General features: G+C 38.2%; 1 protein-coding gene and 1 long non-coding RNA gene across 5 annotated transcripts; both read left to right on the top strand.

The window, feature by feature from the left end:
• On the top strand, positions 6777 to 8261 carry LOC107614470. Of its 3 annotated transcripts, none has more exons than XR_001614459.2 (4): positions 6777 to 7188; positions 7272 to 7337; positions 7958 to 8008; positions 8165 to 8261. It is a non-coding gene; the product is annotated as an uncharacterized LOC107614470 (long non-coding RNA). The 3 variants fall into 3 exon arrangements; XR_001614457.2 differs by having other exon boundaries at positions 7919 to 8008; XR_001614458.2 differs by having other exon boundaries at positions 7272 to 7341.
• LOC110265497 (protein ALP1-like) lies at positions 9644 to 10734 on the top strand. 2 transcript variants are annotated; one of them, XM_021108411.1, is made up of 3 exons: positions 9644 to 10040; positions 10126 to 10348; positions 10712 to 10734. In XM_021108411.1, the coding sequence occupies exons 1-3, from the start codon at positions 9753 to 9755 to the stop codon at positions 10717 to 10719; spliced, it is 519 nt and encodes a 172-aa protein (XP_020964070.1). In that variant the 5' UTR covers positions 9644 to 9752; the 3' UTR covers positions 10720 to 10734. The 2 variants fall into 2 exon arrangements, with proteins under 2 accessions (XP_020964070.1, XP_020964069.1); XM_021108410.1 differs by lacking the exon at positions 10712 to 10734 and having other exon boundaries at positions 10126 to 10386.

The following is a 24232-nucleotide window of genomic DNA, read 5'->3' as shown; positions in this document are numbered from 1 at the left end:
CACGCCTCCAGCCTCGCTCCAGCGTGACTCTCTGTTCGTTTTTATTTTCTCTTCTCTCCTTGCGACGCAGACGCGTCGCTGATGCGGTCGCGTCGCGTGGCACTTTTTTTTTTTGATAATCTGAAAAAAAATATGCAGAATGCAGTGTTAATATGAATGTGATGCAAAACTCCAGGTTCAATAAAATAAAATAAATCTCAAAAACAAACAAAACTAAATAAAATTAAAATTGCAAAATGAACGATCATACCATGGTGGGTTGTCTCCCACCTAGCACTTTTAGTTAAAGTCCTTAAGTTGGACATTTGATGAGCTTCCTGTTATGGTGGCTTATGCTTGAACTCATCCAGGAATCTTCACCAGTGTTTGTGATTCCAGTAACCTCTGGGGTCCCAAACTAGCCATGTAAAACCCTTGAGCAGATTCAAAAAGATTCTTAGGCTCCCGGGGTGTTGGATGTTAGAACAGATTCCAGGATCCCAAACCTTGCTTTTACACCCATTTTTGTCGGGATCTGTATTTTTCCAGCCGGGTAATAAGTAATTTGAATTCTCACTGCAGCTACCAAACAGCTTCCTAGACCCATTCAATTGAGCTCTACACCAACCTTTGCGTTTAAACTTAAAGCTTCCAACCATAATGAACCTTGCAGGACAATTCTTACCACTGGCCATCTTTCTCTTACTCTTAATGTCACAAAGAGCTCTAAGTTGACCATCCGTCTCCAGTAGCCCATATTCAAGTGGAATTAGAAAGCTAAGGGATATGAATTTTACCCACTTGAATGTTGTGAAGGATGATGGCAACTTAGGGGAGGCATTTTTAATGAAATTGCAAGCTCCACTCCCTTGTGCTCTTTTCTGATAATTACCACCTCTTTGCAAGCTTCTTCAATTTCAACCTCTTCCTCTTGGTAGCTTTCTTCCAATTCAATCTTCTCTTCATTGCTTTCCAAGGCATGGGAGGTTGTGCTTCTTCTTCTTGAATCTCCATCTCTTGAACAACCTCTTCCAAGTCTTTAACTGTGATATGCCTTGGAGGTTGTACACCCTCCTTAGCATCAATTTCAAACGTCTTGGAAGAGGGTTCTATGACTGGACTTTCCCATGGAGGTTCTGCATCTCCTAAGTCTTCAACCACTTCTTCTTCTTCTTGAACAATGACAGCTTGTTCTACTTGTTCTAGTACGAATTCATTCTCTGTCTTGTCCACTGGGGCCTCTAGTATCTCCTTCATGCTACGCCCTTCATGAAATTGTCCACATGGGGCTGTGGTTGACCCTTGTATATTTGAGCGTTTAGAAGCCCATTGAATTAATACTTGCTCCAGTTGTCGAATGGTTGTTTGAAATTTATTTACTGTTTCCGTTAGGCGAACCTCTGCTTCTCGGGTTGCTGGACTTGGACATGATACAAAGAAAAGTGGTGGTGATTGGGAGTAATTGGGTTGGAATTGGGGTGGTTCTATATATGGTTCATATGGCTCATAAGGTGGTTGGTATGGTGGTTGAGGATTGGGGTTATATGGAGGTGAATGGTGGTAGTTGGCTTGTGAGTGTGGTAGTTCAAAGTTATGTTGAGGAAAGGGTTCATAGGCATATGGTGGTGGTTGTTGATAGTCCATTGGAGGTGGAAACCTCGGGTCGTCTTCTCAAGGAATTGCAGGGAAGTATGTTCTTATTATTGGTTATGAAGATTGTAAATTGGGGGTTTTGGAAGTAAGGTGGGAATATGTTATATGACAAGTAAAATAAAATAATAATAATAAAATCTCTTGGCAAAGTATAAGAATTGGAATTCCTATCCTAGTTATCCTTATCAAGTGTGAAGAGAATTGGATTTTATTCCCACTTGGTCAGCCTTTATTAAACAAAAGAAGGTTAAGTGGACTGATTAGCTTGATTCTCAAGTCCTAGTCAACTCCTGTGGAGAGACTAGTGTTAGAGCAATCCTAGCTAAAGCAAAATCTGCCAATTTCAATCACTTGCTGAGTTTGATAACTCAAGTACTACCAATCACTTAACCAAAGCCAAAAAGGAGAAAAATATCTAAATTAAATTAAAAGCATCAATATAAGCAAAGCAATCTTAAATCTGAAAATACCTCAAATAATATTAATTAAGAAAATCATAACATGAATGTAGCATAAGCCAAAATAGGCAACATAACTAATATAAGCATTAAAGTATCTGAACGTAAGAGATAAATATAAAGTAAAAGAATGTTAAACCTGGGATTGAGAGTCACTCCTAAAACTAAGAGAAATCCTAAATCCTAATCCTAAGAGAGAGGAGAGAACCTCTCTCTCTAAAAACTACATCTACTCCTAAAAATTGTGAATGTGAGAGCCTCTTTTGTGAATAGATGTAGTCCCCCACTTTATAGCCTCTAATCTGTATTTTCTGGGCCGCAAACTGGGTCAGAAACAGTCCAGAATTCGCTGGTTTCGAATTTTGCCACGCTGGATTTCCGTCACTGCGACGCGGCCGCATAGATCACGCGGTTGCATCGCCTAGCATCAGAAAACTATAACATATTATATATCAAATCGAAGCCCCAGACGTTAGCTTTCCAACGCAACTGGAACTGCGTCATTTGGACCTCTGTAGCTAAAGTTATAGCCATTTGAGTGCGAAGAGGTCAGGCTGGACAGCTTAGCAATTTCTCTAACTTCTTGTATTCCTTCCACTTTTGCATGCTCCCTTTTTATCCTCTGAGCCATTCCTGCCTTATAATATCTGAAAACACTTAACATACATATCAAGGCATCTAATGATAATAAGAGAGGATTAATAATAAGCAAATATAAGATCAAAGAAGCATGTTTTCAATCAAAACACATAATTAGGAAGGAAATATAAAACCATGCAAATAGTATGAATAAGTGGGTAAAGAGTTAATAAAAAACCACTCAATTGAGTATAAGATAAACCATAAAATAGTGGTTTATCAATGGCCAAGTGAGTTATACTTTGAATCTTTGACTAACCTAAATTCTCACCTAACACATACACATACTCTATATAATTCTAAATTCATGCCTAGCTACCCAAAATCTCACTTTTGTATATTTCACATACTCATGCATCAATTTTTAATTCCATCACATGTGCATTGATCTTTTTATTGAACATAGCATTGGGGTGATTTTATCCCCTATTCATTTATTTCTTTTCTTTTCTCTTTTTTTTTTCTCTTTTTTAAATTTATCACAAATAAAAACATAATATATCATTGCATATGGTTTTTCTGATTACACATGGGTAGGCACCCAAATTTCTAATATTTGTCAGTAAAAACACAACACATTCTCATCAACCCAAGTTTCCATATTTCCCCACACTTAGTTGACACACACTCTCTATCTTAAGCTAACCAAAGATTCAAATGGCATAATTAATTATTTTTCTGCTTAAGGCTAGTGATGTGGTAAAATAAAGAACAAATAGGGGCTAAGAAGGCTCAAAGTGGCAAACAAAGGTAAATGGGATGGTAGGCTATTTGGGATAAGTGAGCTAATAACAATTGATGGCCTCAATCATATGTATGCATGCAAATACACTAGACAATGGACATATAGAATGGAACAAACTATAGATTGCAATCATAGAGAAGAAAACACACAAGAATAAAAAATCATGGTTAAATAATGTAACCATATAATTAAGCTCAAAATCTCACAGGTTGTGTGTTCTTAGCTATAAATCATGTTCCAAATTACAATCTTCAAACAAGTTTAACAAAAAAGTTTTAATTTAAATTTGTGAAATGCTATAAAAAAAAGGTCTTGAAAAGGAACTTATCACTCCAACCAAGTAGTGGTAGAAGAACATGCACAAAATCAAGCAATCATGCAATCGAACATGAAAATGTGACAACTAATTAACAAAGAGGATTAAACATTGGTGTTGAGAAGAAAATAACTAGCCCACGAAAGTCGGTATCGACCTCCCCACACTTAAAGATTGCACCGTCCTCGGTGCATGCTGAGATGTACAGGTGGACGGGTTGCTACAACTGATGCTTTTCTCTAAAGATTGGGCAGATGGACTTGTCTATCGCCCCATGTAAAAGTTTTCCGTTTCCCTTCTTGATGGCCATCCTGAAAGAAGAGAAAAGGGAAGAAGAGTAACCCAGAAACAAAGATAGAAAATAATTAAAATATGGTTGGGTTAATGCCAAATAATGAGGATTTCAAGTACATGGTAGTTACAACATGCAAGTGAGAAAACAGTAGAAGCAAATGGCATATCAATAGTGCAAAAATTGCAATAATGGGGAAGAGATAGTAGGTAATAAAAGACAATATAAATTTATGTCAATGCAAAAGGAATACAAGTATTATAAAAGATTAGCATTGACTTAAATAATATTACCGAATCAGAATAAAACAAGTTATGAAGCACTAGAGTAATGCAAGAAAAGATGCGACAGTTGAATAAGGACATTTAACACCAATAAAAAAATAATAGACTTAGAAAAGAAAATAAAAACATGAACAAAATTAAAATGCAAGGAAGAAAAGTATGCAAATGCAATAAGTAAAAAAAATTGAAAGAGAATATGGATGAGAATTTAAAGAAATGTAGATGAAGAAAGTAAGAAAGGATGAAGAAAGAAGGAGAAAGGATAGAAGAAAGGAGTAAGAAATGAAAAACAGGGCGCGACGCGCGCGTGCTTCACTCATGCTCGTGAAAACTGAAACGGCCATGCGACGTGCACGCGTACCCCACGCGTACGCGTGGGTTGCGCCAAAGTTAAGGCGACGCGTAAGCGTCTAGCACGCGTACGTGTGGGTGGTCTGAGAGCGAAAGGATGCGCACGCGTCAGGGACGCGTACGCGTGAGTAATTTTTTGTGCCTCTAGCACAGTGCCAGCCCCAGACTATCACAACTCTCTGTTCAGCACGCTATTTATGCCGATTGCCATATTCACGCGTGCGCGTGCGTGACGCGTACGCGTGGATTGCCAAGGTTGCAAGTGACGCGCAGGCGTGATGTACGTGTACGCGTGGGCTTGCTTGTGCGCAGAGCACGCTTCCTGCTCCACGCCCGCATAACTCTCTGTTCAAAGTTAATGTTTTTCGCATTCACATATGAAGCGTGCGCGTCCTAGACGCTTGCGCTTCGAATGCGTTTTCTCTATTTTTTTTTTGCAAAATAAAAGTAAATATGCAGAATCGGAAATTAAGACTGACAGAAATAAATTAAAACTAATAAAAAGGAGGATCATACCATGGTAGGTTGTCTCCCACCTAGCACTTTTAGTTATTATCCTTAAGTTGTATATTTAGTGAACTCCTTGTCATGGTGGCTTGTGCTTGAACTCATCTTGAAACTTCCACCAATGCTTGGACTTCCAATAAACTTCAACATCTCCAAATAACTTCGCCAAGCCTTGATGAAGTTCTCCACAAGCTTTGAGCTCCCAAAGTTGATCCTCTTGTATGCCCGGATCCCAAATATTATTTCTACACCCGTCTTTAAGTTGATCATCATGATTCCATCCGAGTGGTTTAGCCTTGAAATTCTCATTTAAGCACCCAAACATCCTGCTAGACCTAATCAATTGAGAAATATACCAACCCTTGCAATTAGGCCTTGAGCTTCCAACCGTAACGAACCTAGGATGCTATTGCCAACCGCTAACCATCTCCCTTTAACTCTTAAAACCGCAGATAGCTCTAAGTTGTCCATCCGTTTCAAGCAGACCATATTCAAGTGGGAAGGTACAGTTTAAGGATAAGAATTTTACCCATTTGAATGTTGTGTTGGATGGTAATGGCTTGGGGGGAGGTATCTCCAGTGGCAGCCTTGCCAATGTATACTTCACTCTCTTGGGCTTCTCTTTGATGATCTCCACCACTTGACAAGCTTCTGCAACATTAACTTATTCCTCTAGTTCAATGGGAGAGGGTTCAATTGTAGGTAAAAACTCATTAATTATTGAACCCATCTCATGATTAACCTCCTCAAAATCTTCAACCATGATATGCCTTGGAGGTTGTACACCCTCCTCAACATCAAATTCAAACGTCTTGGAAGGAGGCTCTATGACTTGAGTTTCCCATAGAGGTTTCGCATCTACTAAGTCCTCAACCACTTCCTCTTCTTCGATAATTTCGGTTTTCTCCACTTGCTCTAGTACAAAATCTAACTCCTCCTTGATAACTTCCACCTCTTGACAACTTTCTTCAATTCCCCCTGATTCTTCAACTACTTCTTCATCTTCAAGGGTCTCTCCTACCCCCACTTTTTGGGCCTCCTCTTGTTTCTCTTGAAGTATGTATGCATGAACCCGATCCATTACGTCCCTAAGACGATCCCTTCTCTCTTGTTCCATGTCAATAGCATAATTGGGATCATGTGGCTCTTAGATTGATAGATATGGGTGAAAAGTAAGTACACCAGAGTTTGAGGGCTGATTATTGGGGGTAAAGGATGGATCCATACGAAAGATAAGAGCTTGGAGAGTAGAAGTGAGATCGGTGAAAGTAGAGATGAGTGTGGTTTAAAGCTCCTGTTGCCCTTGACGAATAACACTAAGGGTGTGTGTGGTTGGAGGGAATACAAGTATATTCCCAGGAATTTTGAGATAGGAATATTTTATTCCCATGTTTGGTTCAAGATATAAAAAATTATTCCTGGGTATGTTTTATTCCTTGGAATTAAAATCCAACCCATTTCATTTCCATCTCCCCCCTGGTTATCTTTCATTCCAATGGGAATGGAATGTGTATAATAAAGTGAAAAGACCAAAATAACCCTTGTCAATTTCACTCCAACCCTTCTTTTCATATTTTTACTCCTCATTTGATCAGAAACCCAAACCCTAGCAGAGCCCCAATCCCATCGAAACTAAAACCTAGCCGAGCTTCTTCCCCAAATTCATGGAGGTTCCACCGGCGTCAGCACCGTCTCGCCGCCGATTTGAGTTTGCACGACCACCCCTCACCTTATTCTAGAAGGAAATTCACTTCAATCCTTCGTTTGCATTCGTGTTCCATCATCGCAGTTCACGTCGGTTCACCGCCACTGTATGCTTGCCGTCGTCGCTGCCGCGCCTTTAGTCGGATCCTCCGCGTCGCGTGCTCGCGTTTGGTCTCTCTCCTCTGTCACTCTCTTGCTTGGCGTCGAGTTCGCCGTCGACGAGGAAGCTTTGCCACCGTTTCTCCAGTGCTTCGCATACGGTTCTCTCTCTCCCTCTGTCTTTCTTTCACTTTCGATCTCTCTCTCTCTCTTGCCCTCTCTCACTTTCTTCTGTTGGTTGTAGGAGATACTAAATAAGAGCAAATTGTTTGCTATTGATACTGGAAACAGGGGCTACCCTCCGAATAAGGTATGTAAGTTGATGATTATGATGTTTTTGACACCAAATTTCTGATGATTTGATGATGACACTTATCTGAGGTAGTTAACATCGTTATTAAGTTTGCATAAGGTCACAAGTTGAAAAGTTGTTTTCCACAGTGAGTGCTTTTGATTTTGTGGTGTTTGAAATTTAAGGAGAGAAAATGAAGGTTAGATGGTGAATTGGTGATTGAGTTTTGGAGTACATAACCTAGTCATGTGTTTACTGTTTTTCATTGTTTTTCAAGAACTAAAATTGCTTGCAATTCTTTTACTCTGCCAGATATTTGCAATTATGTCACTGAAAGCTAAAAAAAGATAATTTTGTTTCATTACAATTTTGTTAGCTGAACTTGAATTTAATCAACTCAATTTAACTATTATGCTTTTGCATTCTTTTACTTGTGTTCTATTTAACTATGATGCTTTTGATTCTCTTTTGCTGATATCCTACAATCAAACTTCAAGCTGTTTTGGATTAGAATTGAAGTTCTCTAATTTGTATAAAGCATGTCTGCAGCATTCAATTTATTGGATATTACCTTTCATTAAAATTAAATGATGATATAGAATTTCACTTACAATGACAATGTATATTTCTTCTTCAAGTTGAGGGCTTATCAAGAGTATGCTGCGGAAAAATCCAGAGCTTAGGTAAGCGTATGTTTACTTGCTTGACTTCTTAACTGTTACTTTTCATCTTTTAAACTATGTATTAACTGGTGAAAAGTTGAAAATCAAAATCTACCCTTGCTATTTGAATTTGCTACTAGTTCATTGATAGGTTCAATTTATTTCCTCTCTTTTGCTGAACAGATCTGCTACATATACTATCATCTACTCTTAGACATCCAAACCTCATTGAGCACACTAGTGAGAAAGCCAAGGAAGCTAAAGATATACAAGTGAGAAACTAGTGGATTTGAATTTGTTAATGTTTCTTTCTTTGAATCTTACATAATATTTGTTATTTGTCCAAGTTGCAGCATAGCTAAAAGAAGAAATATAATTATCAGGTAGTAGTAAGTAGTAACTTTTGGTGAATAGAGAGTTTGCACTTACTAAGTTAGTGCTTTGTCTCATGTATCCTGTGTTTTTTATTTTAGTAAGCAGTAACTTTTGGTGAGAAAGAGGGTTGCAGATACTGTTTTAGACCTATTCCCATGTACCCAGTGCCTCTCTTCTTTTTACTAAGAAAACTCTAACCTAGTTTTACTAATCATATGTTTCCTGTGGGGTGTGACATATTCCAACATGAGTGTTGCCATTGCATTTTCCTCTTCATATTTGTACAATGTCCTTATTGCCAATCCCTTCATAACAATACTACTCAGTATCATATTGATCTTGTCTCTGTCTGAAAACAGATTAAGACCTTAATTTTGATTCACTGGAGCAGTCAGCATACAATCTTTTTTAATAATTAATATACCTTTTTTTCCTTTATATATATAAGATAGAGTTATGTTAACATCTATTGCACTACTATAAAAATACAATGATCCTACCTAATCAAAGTAGAATCATATAGCCTTTATCTGAATTATCAGCAAATCTTGTATCTATATACTTAGTCGGCAGCATTTTGTTGTCATGCTCTACTGAAAAATAAAATAAAAAAGGATGTAAATCTGGACCATTATATCCTATGATATGGTTTGAATGCATTTATCCATATCGTTGTGCCAAAAGTTAGCTAAGAATAATACAACGAACAATACAAGAAGCTTGAAGAACAGATTGTAAACCCAGTTATCTATAATGAATGCAGTTATAATCTCTCTGCTCTTTCTCTCAAGTCATTAGATGGAAAATTTTTTTTAAGGCCATAGAAAGTTAAGAACGGGTTCTCTTTTTTGTATCAATGTAATAAGTAAGATATTTATCTTTTTGTATTTTACTACAAGAGTTGCTGGTACTTCTTTATTACTCACTTAAATTGAGCATGGTTTTCTTATGTAGCTTGTGTGCACCATCCATTTGGACAAAATTAAACTTTGAAATAAAAAATATTTATATATATCATATTCTTATATTATATATATATATATATATATATATGCCTAACCTTGTCTTTTCTGGTTGTTTCCCACTGCATTGACATTGCTACCAGAAAGAAAAGAAAAGAAAAGTTATTTATATTCCTAAACTGGCCCTGCTTGATTTTTTTGCAGAATGGATCCCAAACAGAAGATGAAAGTTATTGCCTGTTTGATTTTATATTTCAAATTAATGAATGACCTTATAGTTAAGTTGTTGATGATTTGCTGTGTTTTGATTATATTGCAATTGAAAAGAAAAGAAAATAAAATGGAATGATAGTTATAGTAGGCAAGTAATAAGAGATGTTAGTGTTGATAGGATTATTTATTTTAGTGATCTAGCATGTATAGAAAACACAAGAATGAATAGATGTGCCTTTCATGCATTGTGTAACATGCTTAAAAGGGTTAGAAGGTTAGAACCAAGTAGGAATATGGGTGTGGAAGAAATGGTTGCCATGTTTTTACATATTATAGCACATGACGTCAAAATTAGAGTAATAAAGAGACAATTTGTGAGATCTGAAGAAACAATTAGTAGGCGGTTTAATGATGTATTGCTTGCTATTTTGAGATGTCATAATCTCTTACTGAAGAAACCTCAACCATTTGGCCAGGATAAAATAGATGAACGATGGAAATGGTTTAAGGTAATTTATTTTGCTAATGTTATTAAATCTCATATGGTTGGTGTTCTTTAGGATTGAGTTAATTGATCTTTGTTTTGGATTTTAGGATTGCCTAAGAGCCTTAGATGGTACTCATATCAAAGTCAATGTCCTTGAGGCTGATAAGCCTAGATATCGAAACAAAAAAGGTGACATAACAACCAATGTGCTTGGAGTGGTTGCTCCCGATATGCAATTTATCTACGTACTGGCGGGTTGGGAGGGTTCAGCTGCGAATTCTAGGGTATTGCGAGATGCACTATTTCGCAATGGGTTTAGTGTTCCCCAAGGTATTTTATTGAGACTTTAATATGTTATCAAAGTAACCATTTGAGCTTTCATTAGTTTTGTTCAATTGTGTATGTCACACTAGGTCATTATTACTTATGTGATGCTGGATACATGAACTGTGAAGGATTTTTGGCACCTTATAGAGGACAAAAGTATCATTTGAGTGAGTTTAATCCACATAATCAACCTAGTACAGCCCAAGAACTTTTTAATATGAAACACTCACAAGCTAGAAATGTCATTGAAAGGGCATTTGGAGTATTGAAAGCAAGATGGAGAATTTTAAGAGGAAGGTCATTTTATCCTATTAAAACTCAAGGAAGAATTATAACTGCATATTGCCTTTTGCATAATCACATTAGAAGAGTGATGGTTGTGGATCCTATTGATGAGATAGTAGATCAAAATATGCTTGGAGTAGATGGGGGGACGATCCACCATATTGAGACGAGCGATGCTTGGGGTAGATGAAGGGATCAACTTGCACAAGAAATGTGGAACCAAATAGAGGAGAAGACATCATATACGATAATTGTGTTCATTTTTCTATGTATAAGGTTGTCTATTATAACATTGATTTCATTTTATTGATGTGGTTGCGTTCTTGTACAAGAGTTGTAATTAAATATGAACCAAACAAAAACTAAAACATTCCTAGGCATATTATTAATATTCCATAGATTTTATTTTTACAAACCAAACATAGGAATACTATATACTTGGTAATATTATTCTAAGGAATCATATTCCTAGTAATGATATTCCTAGGCATAAAAATTAATCCTTGAACCACACACCCTAAAGGTATCATCTATGGGAGCTTGGGGTGGATAAGAGGGTTCATTTGTTGGGAGAAAAGGCTCATAATGGGAAGGTGGTTCTTCTTGGTAAGGATATGGAGATGGTGAATATTGAGGTAGTGGTTCTTGGGGGTAATTGTGTTGGAATTGGGGTGGGTCTATGTATGGTTTATATGATTCATATGGGGGTTGGTTAGGTGGATATGGACTGGGGTATGGAAGGGAATGGTGGAAAGGGGCTTGTGAGTATGATGGTTCAAAACTATGTTGAGGAGGGATTCATAGGCATATGTTGGGGCTTGTTGGTAACTACAAGGGGGTCCACCATATCCATTATCTTGGTATGCACCTTAGAATGGCTCTTGCTCATAGTAAGTTGGAGGAGGTTGTTGCCAAGAGGGTGGTTCAAATCCGTGTGGCTCCTCCTATCTCTGATTGTCCCAACCTTGATGCATGTTCTCATTATAGCTTCCATTCCCTACTACATAATTTGAACCAAACTCATAGCCAAAGGGGTGAGAATTCATAGTAGCAAGTAAAAACAAAAACTAATAAAAATTAATGAAAATAAACTCCTAAAACTAGAAACACTAACAAAGAAACGAAGAAGCAAAATTATTCATAATATTCACAATAACAAATAATAAGGCACACGTTTGCAATTTTCCCGGCAACGGCGCCATTTTGATGAACGGATTTTTGCTAGTAAAGAATTTCACAATAAATTCTCATTGCTAGTATAGTTTCTAAACCAACAAAGAATCCTTTCATACAAAAATTAATTGTTTGTCACAAGTAACAAACCCAAATAAAAATAATAACCGAAGTATTCAAACCTTGGGTTGTCTCTCAAGGAATTGCAAGGAGGTGTATCTATTATTGGTTATGGAAAAGTATCTTTTTGGATTTTTGAAAGGTTGAACAAGAAATTTAAATGACAAGAAAGTAAACTAATAGCTAAGAAAGCTCTTGGCAAGGTATGAGAATTAGAAGTCCTATCCTAGCTATCCTTATCAATTGTGACATCAATTGTCCATTGCTCCCACTTAGTTAACCTCTAACTATGAAGGAAAGTCAAGTGGATGAATCAATTTGATTCCTCAAGTCCTAATCAACTCCTAAGGAAAGACTAGCTTTAGAGGGATCCAAATCGACTAGCAACTTTCAATTATCAATCAACAAAGGAGTTTGATAACTCAAAAGTCTCCAATTACTCAACCAAAGCCAAGAGGAGAGAAATCTACACTAAAATCCAATTAAGCATTTTATCAAACATTTGGGAGGCATAACATAAAAACATAGAAAACTAGCAAGGAATATTAAATCCAAACAACCAAATGTAAACATTAATGACTAACAAATAATAGAAAAAGCAATAAATATGAAATACCTCAAATTGCATTAAATAGAAAATCAAATCTAACATGAGAATTCATAAACTAAATTGGCAACATAAAGTAATCAACAAGGGAATTAAATAGACTAGAATGCTAAAATAAATAAAAGTAGAAGAGAAACTAATTAAACTAAGATAGAAATCTGAAATTGGGAAGAATTAAACCTAAGAACCCTAAAACCTACACTTGCAAAAAACTACATCTAAAATCTAACTAATGTGTAAAGTGAATGAATGAGAAGAGAATGAATGATTGATTTTCCCACTTTACAGCCTCTAATCTGTATTTTTTGGGCTTGGAAATGGGCCAAAAACAACTCAGAAATCATCCCCAGCGATTTCTGATACGTCCAGCACGTGGCTCTGTCACGCGTACGCATCGATGAACTTTTGCAAGGTCACGTGTGTGCGTGCTTCACGTGTGCGTGTTGTCTAACTGCATGGCAACTATGGTAAATTGCATATCATTTTGAAGTCCCGGTTGTTAGCTTTCCAACGCAACTAGAACCGCCTCATTTGGATCTATGTAGCTCAAGTTATGATCGATTTAGTATGAAGAAGTCAGACTTGACAGCTTAGCAATCCTTCGATTTCTTGTATTCCTTCCACTTTTGCATGCTTCCTTTCCATCCTCTAAGTCATTCCTACCCTATAAACCCTGAAATCACTTAACACACATATCAAGGCATCGAATGGTAATAAGAGAGGATTAAAATTAGTAATTTAAGGCCAAAGAAGCATGTTTTCAATCATAGCACAGAATTAGGAAGGAAAATATAAAACATGCAAATTATATGAATAAGTGTGAGTTTAGTGGATAAAATCAACTCAATTAAGTACAAAATGTACCACAAAATAGTGGTGCATCACTGTCCAACACCAAACCTAGAGTTGGTGTCTGGGGGCTCTGTATAACTTTGCACTGAAAGAGAAGGTTGGAACACTAGGTGTTGCACAACTGTTTCTCTTTTGTCAAGGGGAGAGTTAGGGCTAGGGATCTTGAACAAGATGTAGTCCTCCCATAATTGTAGAATTAGCTCTCCCTTTGCCACATCAATGACGGCATTGGCAGTGGTTAGGAAGGGTCTTCCAAGGATGATGGATTCATCCTCTTCCTCTGCAGTATCCAGGATTATGAAATCAGCAGGGATTTAAAGGTCTTCAATCTTTACTAAGACATCCTCTACCAGTCCATAAGCCTTTTTCATGGACTTGTCTGCCATCTCTAGTGAGATTCTTACAGCTTGTACCTCAAAGATTCCCAAATTCTCCATTATGGAGAGTGGCATAATGTTTATGCGTGACCCTAGGTCACACAGAGCCTTATCAAAGGTAATGGTGCCTATGGTGGAGGGAATCAGGAAGCATCTGGGATCCGGTAGCTTCTGAGGTAGTTTCTGTTGAGCCAAGGCATTGAGGTCCTTGGTGAGCACTAGAGGTTCTTCCTTCAATGGCTTTGTGCCAAACAGATTGGCATTCAGCTTCATGAGGGCTTCTAGGTAACAAGCAACTTGCTCTTCCTTAGTTTCCTCTTCCTCATCAGAGGAGGAGTGATCCTCATATTCCATGATTTGCATCTAAATTGTTGAATTTAATTAAGAATTAATTATATTTTAGCCACTATAGATGCTATTTTGAGTTTTGTACAATACTATTTATTTTAGGTAGCATTTGGCGGAATTTGATGGAGTTTCTGCAGAGAAAGAGAAGAAGCCAAGGAGATGACCAGCGAATACCGACGCGGACGCATGGCTCACGCGACCGCGCGGAATGGAGGAAATCACAATGACGCGATCGCGTGCCTGACGCGATCGCGTGCCTGACGCGATCGCGTGGACTGGAATCTGCACAAATGACGCGAATGCGTGGACGACACGGACGCGTCACATGCGCCTCGTGCAGAAAATATAGAAAAATGCTGGGGGCGATTTCTGGGCCGTTTTGACCCAGTTCTTAGCCCAGAAATCACAGATTAGAAGCTGTAGAATGGACAAATAAAGTGGTCCCCACCCATCAGTTGAAGACTTGTTAATTAATTCGAATTTAAATTCAAATCTTAAATTAGGAAAAGATATTATTTTGAGTTTAATTTTAAATATTAGATTTTAAATTTATTAGGATTAGTTATAAAAAGGGATCTGATGCCATCAGATTGGAACTCGGTGCATTTTTACCTGAATCCTTATTTTCTCTTTTCCATGAGCAACTAAACCTCCACTGTTAAGGTTAGGAGCTCTGTCTATTGTATGGATTGATAATATTATTTTTCTATTTTAATTCATGTTTTGATTTATATTTCAATAATTGTTTTCGTTCCTTATTTTATGAATTTGGGTGGAACGGAAGTATGACCCATGTTCTATTTGAGTTCTTGTAAAACTTGGAAAAGCTCTTTACTTGAACAATAGCTTGAAAACATATTATCCTGAATTCCTAATTGTTTGTATTTAACGGGATACGTGACATATAATCCCTTTATCTTTGAATAATTAGGATTCTTGTGGCATATAAACTAGGATTCGATCATCACACTCTAATTGGAATTAATTGACCAAGGAATTGGCAGTTGATGAATTTTAGAGGAGACTAGGAAGGTCTAAGGAATTAGGGTCTAGTCATAAATAGTTTTCCATGAATTAAATCTTGCATAATTAAAACAGTTAATAAAAAAAAGTCAATCCAGAAAATAGATAACTCTGAAACCTTAACTGCTTTCTCCATATATTATTCCCAACTTAATTACTTGCCCTTCTTCAATATTTTTTATATTGTTTAATCTCTTTTATACTGCATCTCAACACCAATTTTTGTTTGTCTAACTAAGCCTATCAAACACTATTGTTGCTTAGTCCATCAATTCTCGTGAGATCGACCCTTACTTACGTAAAGTATTACTTGGTACGACCCGGTGCACTTGCCGGGCATTTTTATTTTATTATTTTACACAGGTTACCTCACAGGGACTTCTCTGCACTCTGACGTAGAGAGTCCCATTTTTTCTTATTTTCTGCTTGTGTATGCGCAGGAATAGAGACAAAGAACATCTCTTAGACTTTGATCCTGAACCTGAAAGAACTTTCAGGCGACGTTTACAACAAGCAAGATTTTGCAAGGCTACAGAATTCACTATGGCAAATAATAATGCTAATGCCAATGTGGTAAATCCGAATGGGGATGATCAGAAGAGAAGAGTGCTTGGCTCTTATTCTGCCCCTACTGCGGATCTTTATGGAAAAAGTATTGTGGTGTCTCCTATAACTGCAAACAACTTTGAGTTGAAGCCACAACTGGTCACCCTGGTGCAGCAAAACTGCCAGTATCATGGACTTCCTCATGAAGATCCAAATCAGTTCATATCTGATTTTTTGCAGATATGTGATACTGTGAAGACAAATGGAGTGAACCCAGAGGTGTACAAACTCATGCTTTTCCCATTTGCTCTGAGGGATAAAGCAAAGCTATGGCTAGATTCCCGACCGAAGGAGAGTCTGAATACGTGGCAAAAGGTTGTCACGGAGTTTCTCACTAAATTTTTCCCACCAAAGAAGCTGACTAAGCTGAGGTTGGAGGTTCAGACTTTCAAGCAAAAGGATGGTGAAACTCTTTATGAAGCATGGGAGAGATACAAGCTACTGACTAGGCAATGCCCTCCGGACATGTTCTCCAAATGGACCCAACTGGATATCTTTTATGAAGGCTTAGGAGAGATGTCAAAGATGAGCCTAGACACTTCTGCAGGTGGTTCATTGCACAAGAAGAAGACACCAGAGGAGACTATTGAGCTGATTGAATTGGTTGCAAGCAACCAATATTTATACACATCTAACAGGAATCCTGTGAACTCTGAGGCCGCTCAGAAGAGAGGCGTGTTGGAAGTAGAAGCTGTTAATGCTCTTCTTGCTCAGAACAAGCTTATGTCTCAGTAGATAAATCTACTTACTCAACAGATGGGTGGCATGCAAGTCTCAGCTATCAACACTCAAAATCCACCCCAAGATACCTCCTATGACATGACAGGTAACTTTATGCAAAATGATAATTATGATTATACTCAACCCTCTTCTGAACAGGTGAATTACATGGGGAGTGGTCCTAGAAATCCCAACAATGATCCATATTCTAAGACATACAATCAGGGATGGAGGAATCACCCAAATTTTGGGTGGAGAGATCAACCTCAGAAACCTCAGAACTTCAACAATAATTCTCATGGTGGTTTTCAACAGAACAACCATAATAACCGCCAATTTCAGTCTCAGCAACAACAACCACCTCAGCAGACAAATTCTAAATTCCAAGAAGATTTTAAATGGGAGATGATGATGAGTTTCATGCAAGAAACCAAAGCCTCTATTAGAAACTTGGAGATGCAAATGGGTCAAATGAGCAAGCAATTACCTGAAAGGTCTCAAAATACATTCCCTGGTGATACAGTGGTGAACCCAAGAGAAGATTGCAAGGCCATTCAATTGAGAAGTGGTAAGGTAGCTGGTTCTGAGACTAAGGTCAATTAAGATCTAGTTGAAAAGGAAGCTCCAGAGGAGAAGAAGGAAGAAGCAGAGCACGCCCCTCCTAAACGTGCAGACAACCCATTTCCTGACTCTCTTGACACTTATCCCACCTTACCAAAGTCCCCTAAATACAAGCCAAAAATGCCATATCCTCAGAGGCTTCAGAAGGCATCCAAAGAAAAGCAATTCTCTAAATTTTTAGATGTCTTCAAGAAGCTGCAGATCAACATCCCTTTTGCAGAGGCTCTGGAGCAAATGCCTCTCTATGCTAAATTTATGAAAGAGTTGTTGACACACAAGAGGAATTGGAAGGAGCAAGAAACTGTGGTGTTAACCAAGGAATGCAGTGCTATTATTCAACACACCCTTCCTGAGAAGATGCCAGACCCAGGAAGCTTTGTTATTCCTTGCACCATTGGAGAAGTCGGCATTCAGAGAGCTTTATGTGATCTTGGAGCTAGCATCAACCTCATGCCACTTTCAGTGATGAAAAAGCTTCAAATTGAGGAGGTAAAACCCACTCGTATTTCTCTTCAACTTGCTGATCTTTCTATCAAATTACCTATGGGTGTTGTTGAAGATTTACTTGTGAAAGTAGGACCATTTATCTTTCCTGTTGATTTTGTTATATTAGACATGGAAGAGGAGGTAAAACCATCTATTATACTTGGTAGACCCTTTTTAGCTACAGGTAGAGCTCTGATTGATGTGCAAAAGGGTGAATTAACCCTGAGGGTCAATGAAGAACAGGTGGTCCTAAATATTTTTGAAGCCCTCAAACACCCCAATGATTCTGAGGGGTGTATGAAAATAGATGTTATTGAACCACTTGTTCAAGAAGTACTGGAAACTGAGGTACTTGATGATGTTCTATATCCTATTTCTGAGTGTGAATTAGTTGAAGTTGATGATTCACCACCCCAAAAGGAGCTGATGAACACGCCAATTAAGGAGGAGGAAGCCCCCAAGCTTGAGCTTAAACCCTTACCCCCTTCTCTGAAATATGTGTTTTTGGGTGAAAATGATTCATATCCAGTGATTATTAGCTCTTCTCTGAAGCCTGAAGAAGAGGAGGCGCTTATTTCAGTGCTTAGAAGCCATAAAACAGCTCTTGGGTGGACCATTAGTGACTTAAAGGGGATTAGTCCAACCAGGTGTATGCACAAGATCCTTCTTGAAGATGATGCTAAACCAGTTGTGCAACCACAAAGGAGACTCAATCCAACTATGAAAAAGGTGGTCCAAAAAGAGGTAATGAAATTATGGGAAGCAGGTATTATTTACCCTATTTCTGACAGCCCTTAGGTAAGTCCTGTGCAGGTAGTTTTCTGGATATAATCAAATTGCAGTGGACCCTCAAGATCAAGAGAAGACAGCATTCACATGCCCCTTTGGAGTATTTGCTTACAGGAGAATGCCATTTGGTCTTTGCAATGCTCCAGCAACTTTTCAGAGGTGTATGGTTTCAATTTTTTCTGATATGGTTGAAAAGTTTATTGAGCTATTTATGGATGACTTTTCTATTTTTGGTAATTCTTTTGAATCCTACCTTAAACATTTATCTCTTGTCTTGAAACGGTGTCAAGAATCAAACCTTGTTTTAAATTGGGAAAAATGCCATTTTATGGTTACAGAAGGCATAGTTCTTGGACATCGAATTTCAAGTAAGGGAATTGAGGTTGACAAAGCAAAGGTGGAGGTAATTGAAAAATTACCACCACCAACTAATGTTAAGGCAATTAGGAGTTTCTTGGGTCATGCAGGATTTTATAGAAGATTTATAAAGGATTTTTCTAAAATTGCTAAACCATTGAGCAACCTGTTGGTTGTTGATGTTCCTTTTGTTTTTTATTCTGATTGTCTGCATGCTTTTGAAACTCTGAAGGCAAACCTTACCTCTGCTCCCATTATAGCTCCCCCTGACTGGGATTTACCATTTGAATTAATGTGTGATGCTAATGATTTTGCTATAGGAGCTATTTTAGGACAGAGGCATGGTAAGCTTGTACATGTCATTTATTATGCCAGTCGTGTGTTAAATGATGCTCAAAAGAATTACATAACTACAGAAAAGGAATTATCAAATTATAAGGCCATGAATTTTATCCCAAGAGAGTACAGTAGGCAACAAGTGAAGAAGCTATTGACTGATGCAAAGTACTATATTTGGGAGGAACCATACCTTTTTAAAAGGTGTTCGGATGGAATTATCCGGAGGTGTGTCCCAGATGAAGAAAAATAGCAGATTCTCTGGCACTGTCATGGTTCTGAGTATGGAGGCCACTTTGGTGGTGAGAGGACAGCTACAAAAGTCCTTCAGAGCGGGTTTTATTGGCCGACTCTCTTCAGGGACTCAAGAACTTTCGTAAAGCACTGTGGTAGATGTGAAAAAGCTGCAAATCTCCCTGCTAACCATGAAATGCCACAGCAGGGACTTCTTGAGGTTGAGTTGTTTGATGTGTGGGGTATTGATTTCATGGGACCTTTCCCACCCTCACATTCAAACAACTATATCCTAGTGGCAGTCGACTATGTGTCCAAATGGGTGGAAGCTGTGGCTTTGCCCACCAATGATGCCAAGGTGGTAATGAGCTTTCTTCAGAGGTATATCTTTAGCCGGTTTGGCATCCCAAGGACACTCATTAGTGATGGAGGAAGTCACTTCTGTAACTGACAGTTGGACTCTCTTCTGCATAGATATGGAGTCCGTCATAAGGTGACAACCCCCTATCACCCTCAGACAAGTGGACAGGTTGAAGTTTCCAACAGGGAGCTTAAGAGGATTCTGGAGAAGACCGTCAGTGTTTCAAGAAAGGACTGGTCTAGGAAGCTTGATGATGCTCTCTGGGCATACCGGACAGCATACAAGACTCCAATTGGCGTGTCCCCATATCAGTTGGTCTATGGCAAAGCCTGTCACTTGCCAGTGGAGCTGGAGCACAAGGCTTATTGGGCAATCAGGTACCTGAATCTTGATTCAGAAGCTACAGGAATTAAGCGGATGCTTCAGTTGAATGAGCTTGATGAATTCAGATATTCAGCCTATGAGAATACCAAGCTCTATAAGGAGAGAACCAAGCTACTGCATGATAAGAAGATTGCCATCAGAGTCTTTGAGCCAGGACAGAGAGTGCTTCTATATAATTCAAGGCTCAAATTCTTTCCCGGGAAGCTGAAATCCCGGTGGTCAGGACCATTTGTGGTTACCAGAGCTTCCCCATATGGTCATGTGGAAATCTAGGAAGAGAATTCTGACAGGAAATTTACAGTGAATGGCCAGAGGTTGAAGCACTATCTTGGAGGCGAGATTGATCGCCAGAGGTCCACTCATCTGCTGAATTAGCAGAACTGACCGTCAAGCTAGTGACGCTAAAGAAGCGCTTGTCGGGAGGCAACCCGATAATTTCGTATCCTTCGCCATTTTTCGTAGTAGTTTTTCTTAGTTATTTTGTTTTTATTGAGTTCTTACCAATTTTGGCAATTATATCAATTTGAACAGAGAGTTGTGCTGGCACGAGGCTGCACTCGCGCCAAAAGCACAAACTGGGTCACGCGACCGCGTGACCGACGCGATCGCGTCAATCCGTATAAGAGTAATGCGCGCGACCGTGTGCCCCACGCGACCGCGTCGCTTGCGCCGCCCAGTTTTCTTTCTCTCTCTCTCCCAATCCTACTTCTCTCTTATTCTCTTATCCTTTTATTTTTCTTTCATTTTAATATTTGTCTTTTCTATTTTCAGTTCTTCTTTGCTTGAGGACAGGCAAACCCTTAAGTTTGGTGTTGACGCTGCGCTTACAGGTTTTCTAGTACAAAAGGGAGGCGAATCATCTTCGTGAAGGAGCACAACCTAAAGAATAAAGCAACCGCTAGGATAATTAAGGTGGTTGAGTTCCTTTCATTTTTTATTCCTCCCCTCTTTTTCTATGTTATGTTCCGGTTTCCTGTTATTTTGCTTTGATTGTTGCATGATCCTTTATTAGTTAGAATCCTAGGACTAGTTTAGTTTTTCTATTGCTTTAATTCTGAAAAGATGTCTCATGTATTACTCACTGAGCTTAAATAAAAAAAAATTTATAAAAGTGATATATTGCATGAGAAAGTGGGTCTATATTGAATAATAGTCTTATTTACTTAAATATGGTGGTATTTTCTGTGATTTTGAACGCATGCTTGAACATTGCATAATTTTGATAGTGAAGCTTATGAATATTAAAATTGTTGGCTCTTGAAAGAATGATGAAAAAGAAAAATGTTATTGATAATATGAAAAATCATAAAATAGATTCTTGAAGCAAGAAAAAGCAGTGAAAACACAAGGCCTGCGGAAAAAAAAAGAAAAAAAAAACAAAACAAGAAAAAGAAAAAGCAAGCAGAAAAAGCCAATAACCCTTTAAACTAAAAGGAAGACATGGGCTTAATCGAACTCTCATTCTCATGCAAATTCACATCCTAAGCTTATATTAGTTTTGGTTGCTTGAGGACAAGCAACAGTTTAAGTTTGGTGTTGAATGTTATTAATAATATGAAAAATCATAAAATTGATTCTTGAAGCAAGAAAAAGCAGTGAAAACACAAGGCCTGCAAAAAAAAAAACAAGAAAAAGAAAAAGCAAGCAGAAAAAGCCAATAACCCTTTAAACTAAAAGGCAAAGGGTAAAAAGGATCCAAGACTTTGAGCATTAATGGATAGGAGGGCCCTAAGGAATAAAATCCTGGCCTAAGCGGCTAAATCAAGCTGTCCCTAACCATGTGCTTGTGGCGTGAATGTGTCAAGTGAAAAGCTTGAGACTGAACGGTTAAAGTCGTGATCCAAAGCAAAAAGAGTGTGCTTAAGAACTCTGGGCACCTCTAACTGGGGACTCTAGCAAAGCTGAGTCACAATCTGAAAAGGTTCACCCAGTTATGTGTCTGTGGCATTTATGTATCCGGTGGTAATACTGGAAAACAAAATACTTAGGGTCACATCCAAGACTCATAAAGTAGCTGTGTTCAAGAATCAACATACTGAACTAAGAGATTCAATAACACTATCTGAATTCTGAGTTCCTATGGATGCCAATCATTCTGAACTTCAAAGGATAAAGTGAGATGCCAAAACTGTTCAGGATTGTAGTTGTAAACCCCACTATAAGAGAAGACATGGGCTTAATCGAACTCTCATTCTCATGCAAATTCACATCCTAAGCTTATATTAGTTTTGGTTGCTTGAGGACAAGCAACAGTTTAAGTTTGGTGTTGTGATGCGTGAGCATCTTGTCTATCTTTTCCTAGTGAATTTGCATCTAAATTGTTGAATTTAATTAAGAATTAATTATATTTTAGCCACTATGGATGCTATTTTGAGTTTTCTACAATACTATTTATTTTAGGTAGCATTTGGCGGAATTTGATGGAGTTTCTGCAGAGAAAGAGAAGAAGCCAAGGAGATGACCAGCGAGTACCGACGCGGACGCATGGCTCACGTGACCGCGCGGAATGGAGGAAATCACAATGACGCGATCGCGTGCCTGACGCGATCGCGTGGACTGGAATCTGCACAAACGACGCGAACGCGTGGACAACGCGGACGCGTCACATGCGCCACGTGCAGAAAATATAGAAAACGCTGGGGGCGATTTCTGGGCCATTTTGACCCAGTTCTTAGCCCAGAAATCACAGATTAAAAGCTGCAGAATGGACAAATAAAGTGGTCTCCACCCATCAGTTGAAGACTTGTTAATTAATTTGAATTTAAATTCAAATCTTAAATTAGGAAAAGATATTATTTTGAGTTTAATTTTAAATATTAGATTTTAAATTTATTAGGATTAGTTATAAAAAGGGATCTGATGCCATCAGATTAGAACTCGGTACATTTTTACCTGAATCCTTATTTTCTCTTTTTCATGAGTAACTAAACCTCCACTGTTAAGGTTAGGAGCTCTGTCTATTGTATGGATTGATAATATTATTTTTCTATTTTAATTCATGTTTTGATTTATATTTCAATAATTGTTTTCGTTCCTTATTTTATGAATTTGGGTGGAACGGAAGTATGACCCATGTTCTATTTGAGTTCTTGTAAAACTTGGAAAAGCTCTTTACTTGAACAATAGCTTGCAAACATATTATCCTGAATTTCTAATTGTTTGTATTTAACGGGATACGTGACATATAATCCCTTTATCTTTGAATAATTAGGATTCTTGTGGCATATAACTAGGATTCGATCATCACCCTCTAATTGGAATTAATTGACCAAGGAATTGGCAGTTGATGAATTTTAGAGGAGACTAGGAAGGTCTAAGGAATTAGGGTCTAGTCATAAATAGTTTGCCATGAATTAAATCTTGCATAATTAAAACAGTTAATAAAAAAAAGTCAATCCAGAAAATAGATAACTCTGAAGCCTTAACTGCTTTCTCCATATATTATTCCCAACTTAATCACTTGCCCTTCTTCAATATTTTTTATATTGTTTAATCTCTTTTATACTGCATCTCAACAGCAATTTTTGTTTTTCTAACTAAGCCTATCAAACACTATTGTTGCTTAGTCCATCAATCCTTGTGGGATCAACCCTTACTTACGTAAGGTATTACTTGGTACGACCCGGTGCACTTGCCGGTTAGTAAGTGTGGTTGTAAAATACCGCATCAGGTGCCCTTGTGGGTGTCGAACGCCCATTAAAGGGTTCCTTACTGGCGTTCAACACCAAGAATGGCTCCTTGTTGGGCGTTGAATGCCCAGTAGGGAGTTCCTTAATGGCGTTCAATGCCAAATCATCTCCTTCAGATTCGGCCTCAATGTCTACTGTGATGGCCTTGTACTCTTCTCTTGGGTTCACTTCAGTGTTACTAGGAAGAGTGTTAACTCCAGATTTCCAATGGAGGACCTAGTTTTTGTTATGAAACTGTGAGTGGTCTTAGAAAGTTCAGAGACTATGCTTGCTAAGTCAGAAAGGGTCTGCTTAAAAGTCTCCATCTGTTGCTGAGAAGATGGGAATGGTGGTCTGTTGTTGAACCTATTCTAGGTTCTTCCACCTTGATTGTTGTTGAAGCCTTGCTGAGGCTTCTATTGATCCTTCCATGAGAGGTTAGGATGATTCCTCCATGAGCGGTTGTAGGTGTTTCCATAGGGTTCTCCCATGTACTTCACCTCTGCCATCATGGGTTGATCTGGATCATAGGCATCTCCA

This window comes from Arachis ipaensis, chromosome B08 (genome assembly GCF_000816755.2).
Source record: "Arachis ipaensis cultivar K30076 chromosome B08, Araip1.1, whole genome shotgun sequence".
NCBI lineage: Eukaryota > Viridiplantae > Streptophyta > Magnoliopsida > Fabales > Fabaceae > Arachis > Arachis ipaensis.
This window is presented reverse-complemented; position numbering and strand designations above follow the sequence as displayed.

What these genes read in the sequence shown, in the direction of transcription:
- LOC110265497 (XM_021108410.1), top strand. Translation starts at nt 9,753, where the DNA reads ATGAATAGATGTGCCTTTCATGCATTGTGTAACATGCTTAAAAGGGTT. An exon ending in AACGATGGAAATGGTTTAAG is followed by an intron (nt 10,041 to 10,125) that starts GTAATTTATTTT and finishes TTTGGATTTTAG; the next exon opens with GATTGCCTAAGAGCCTTAGA.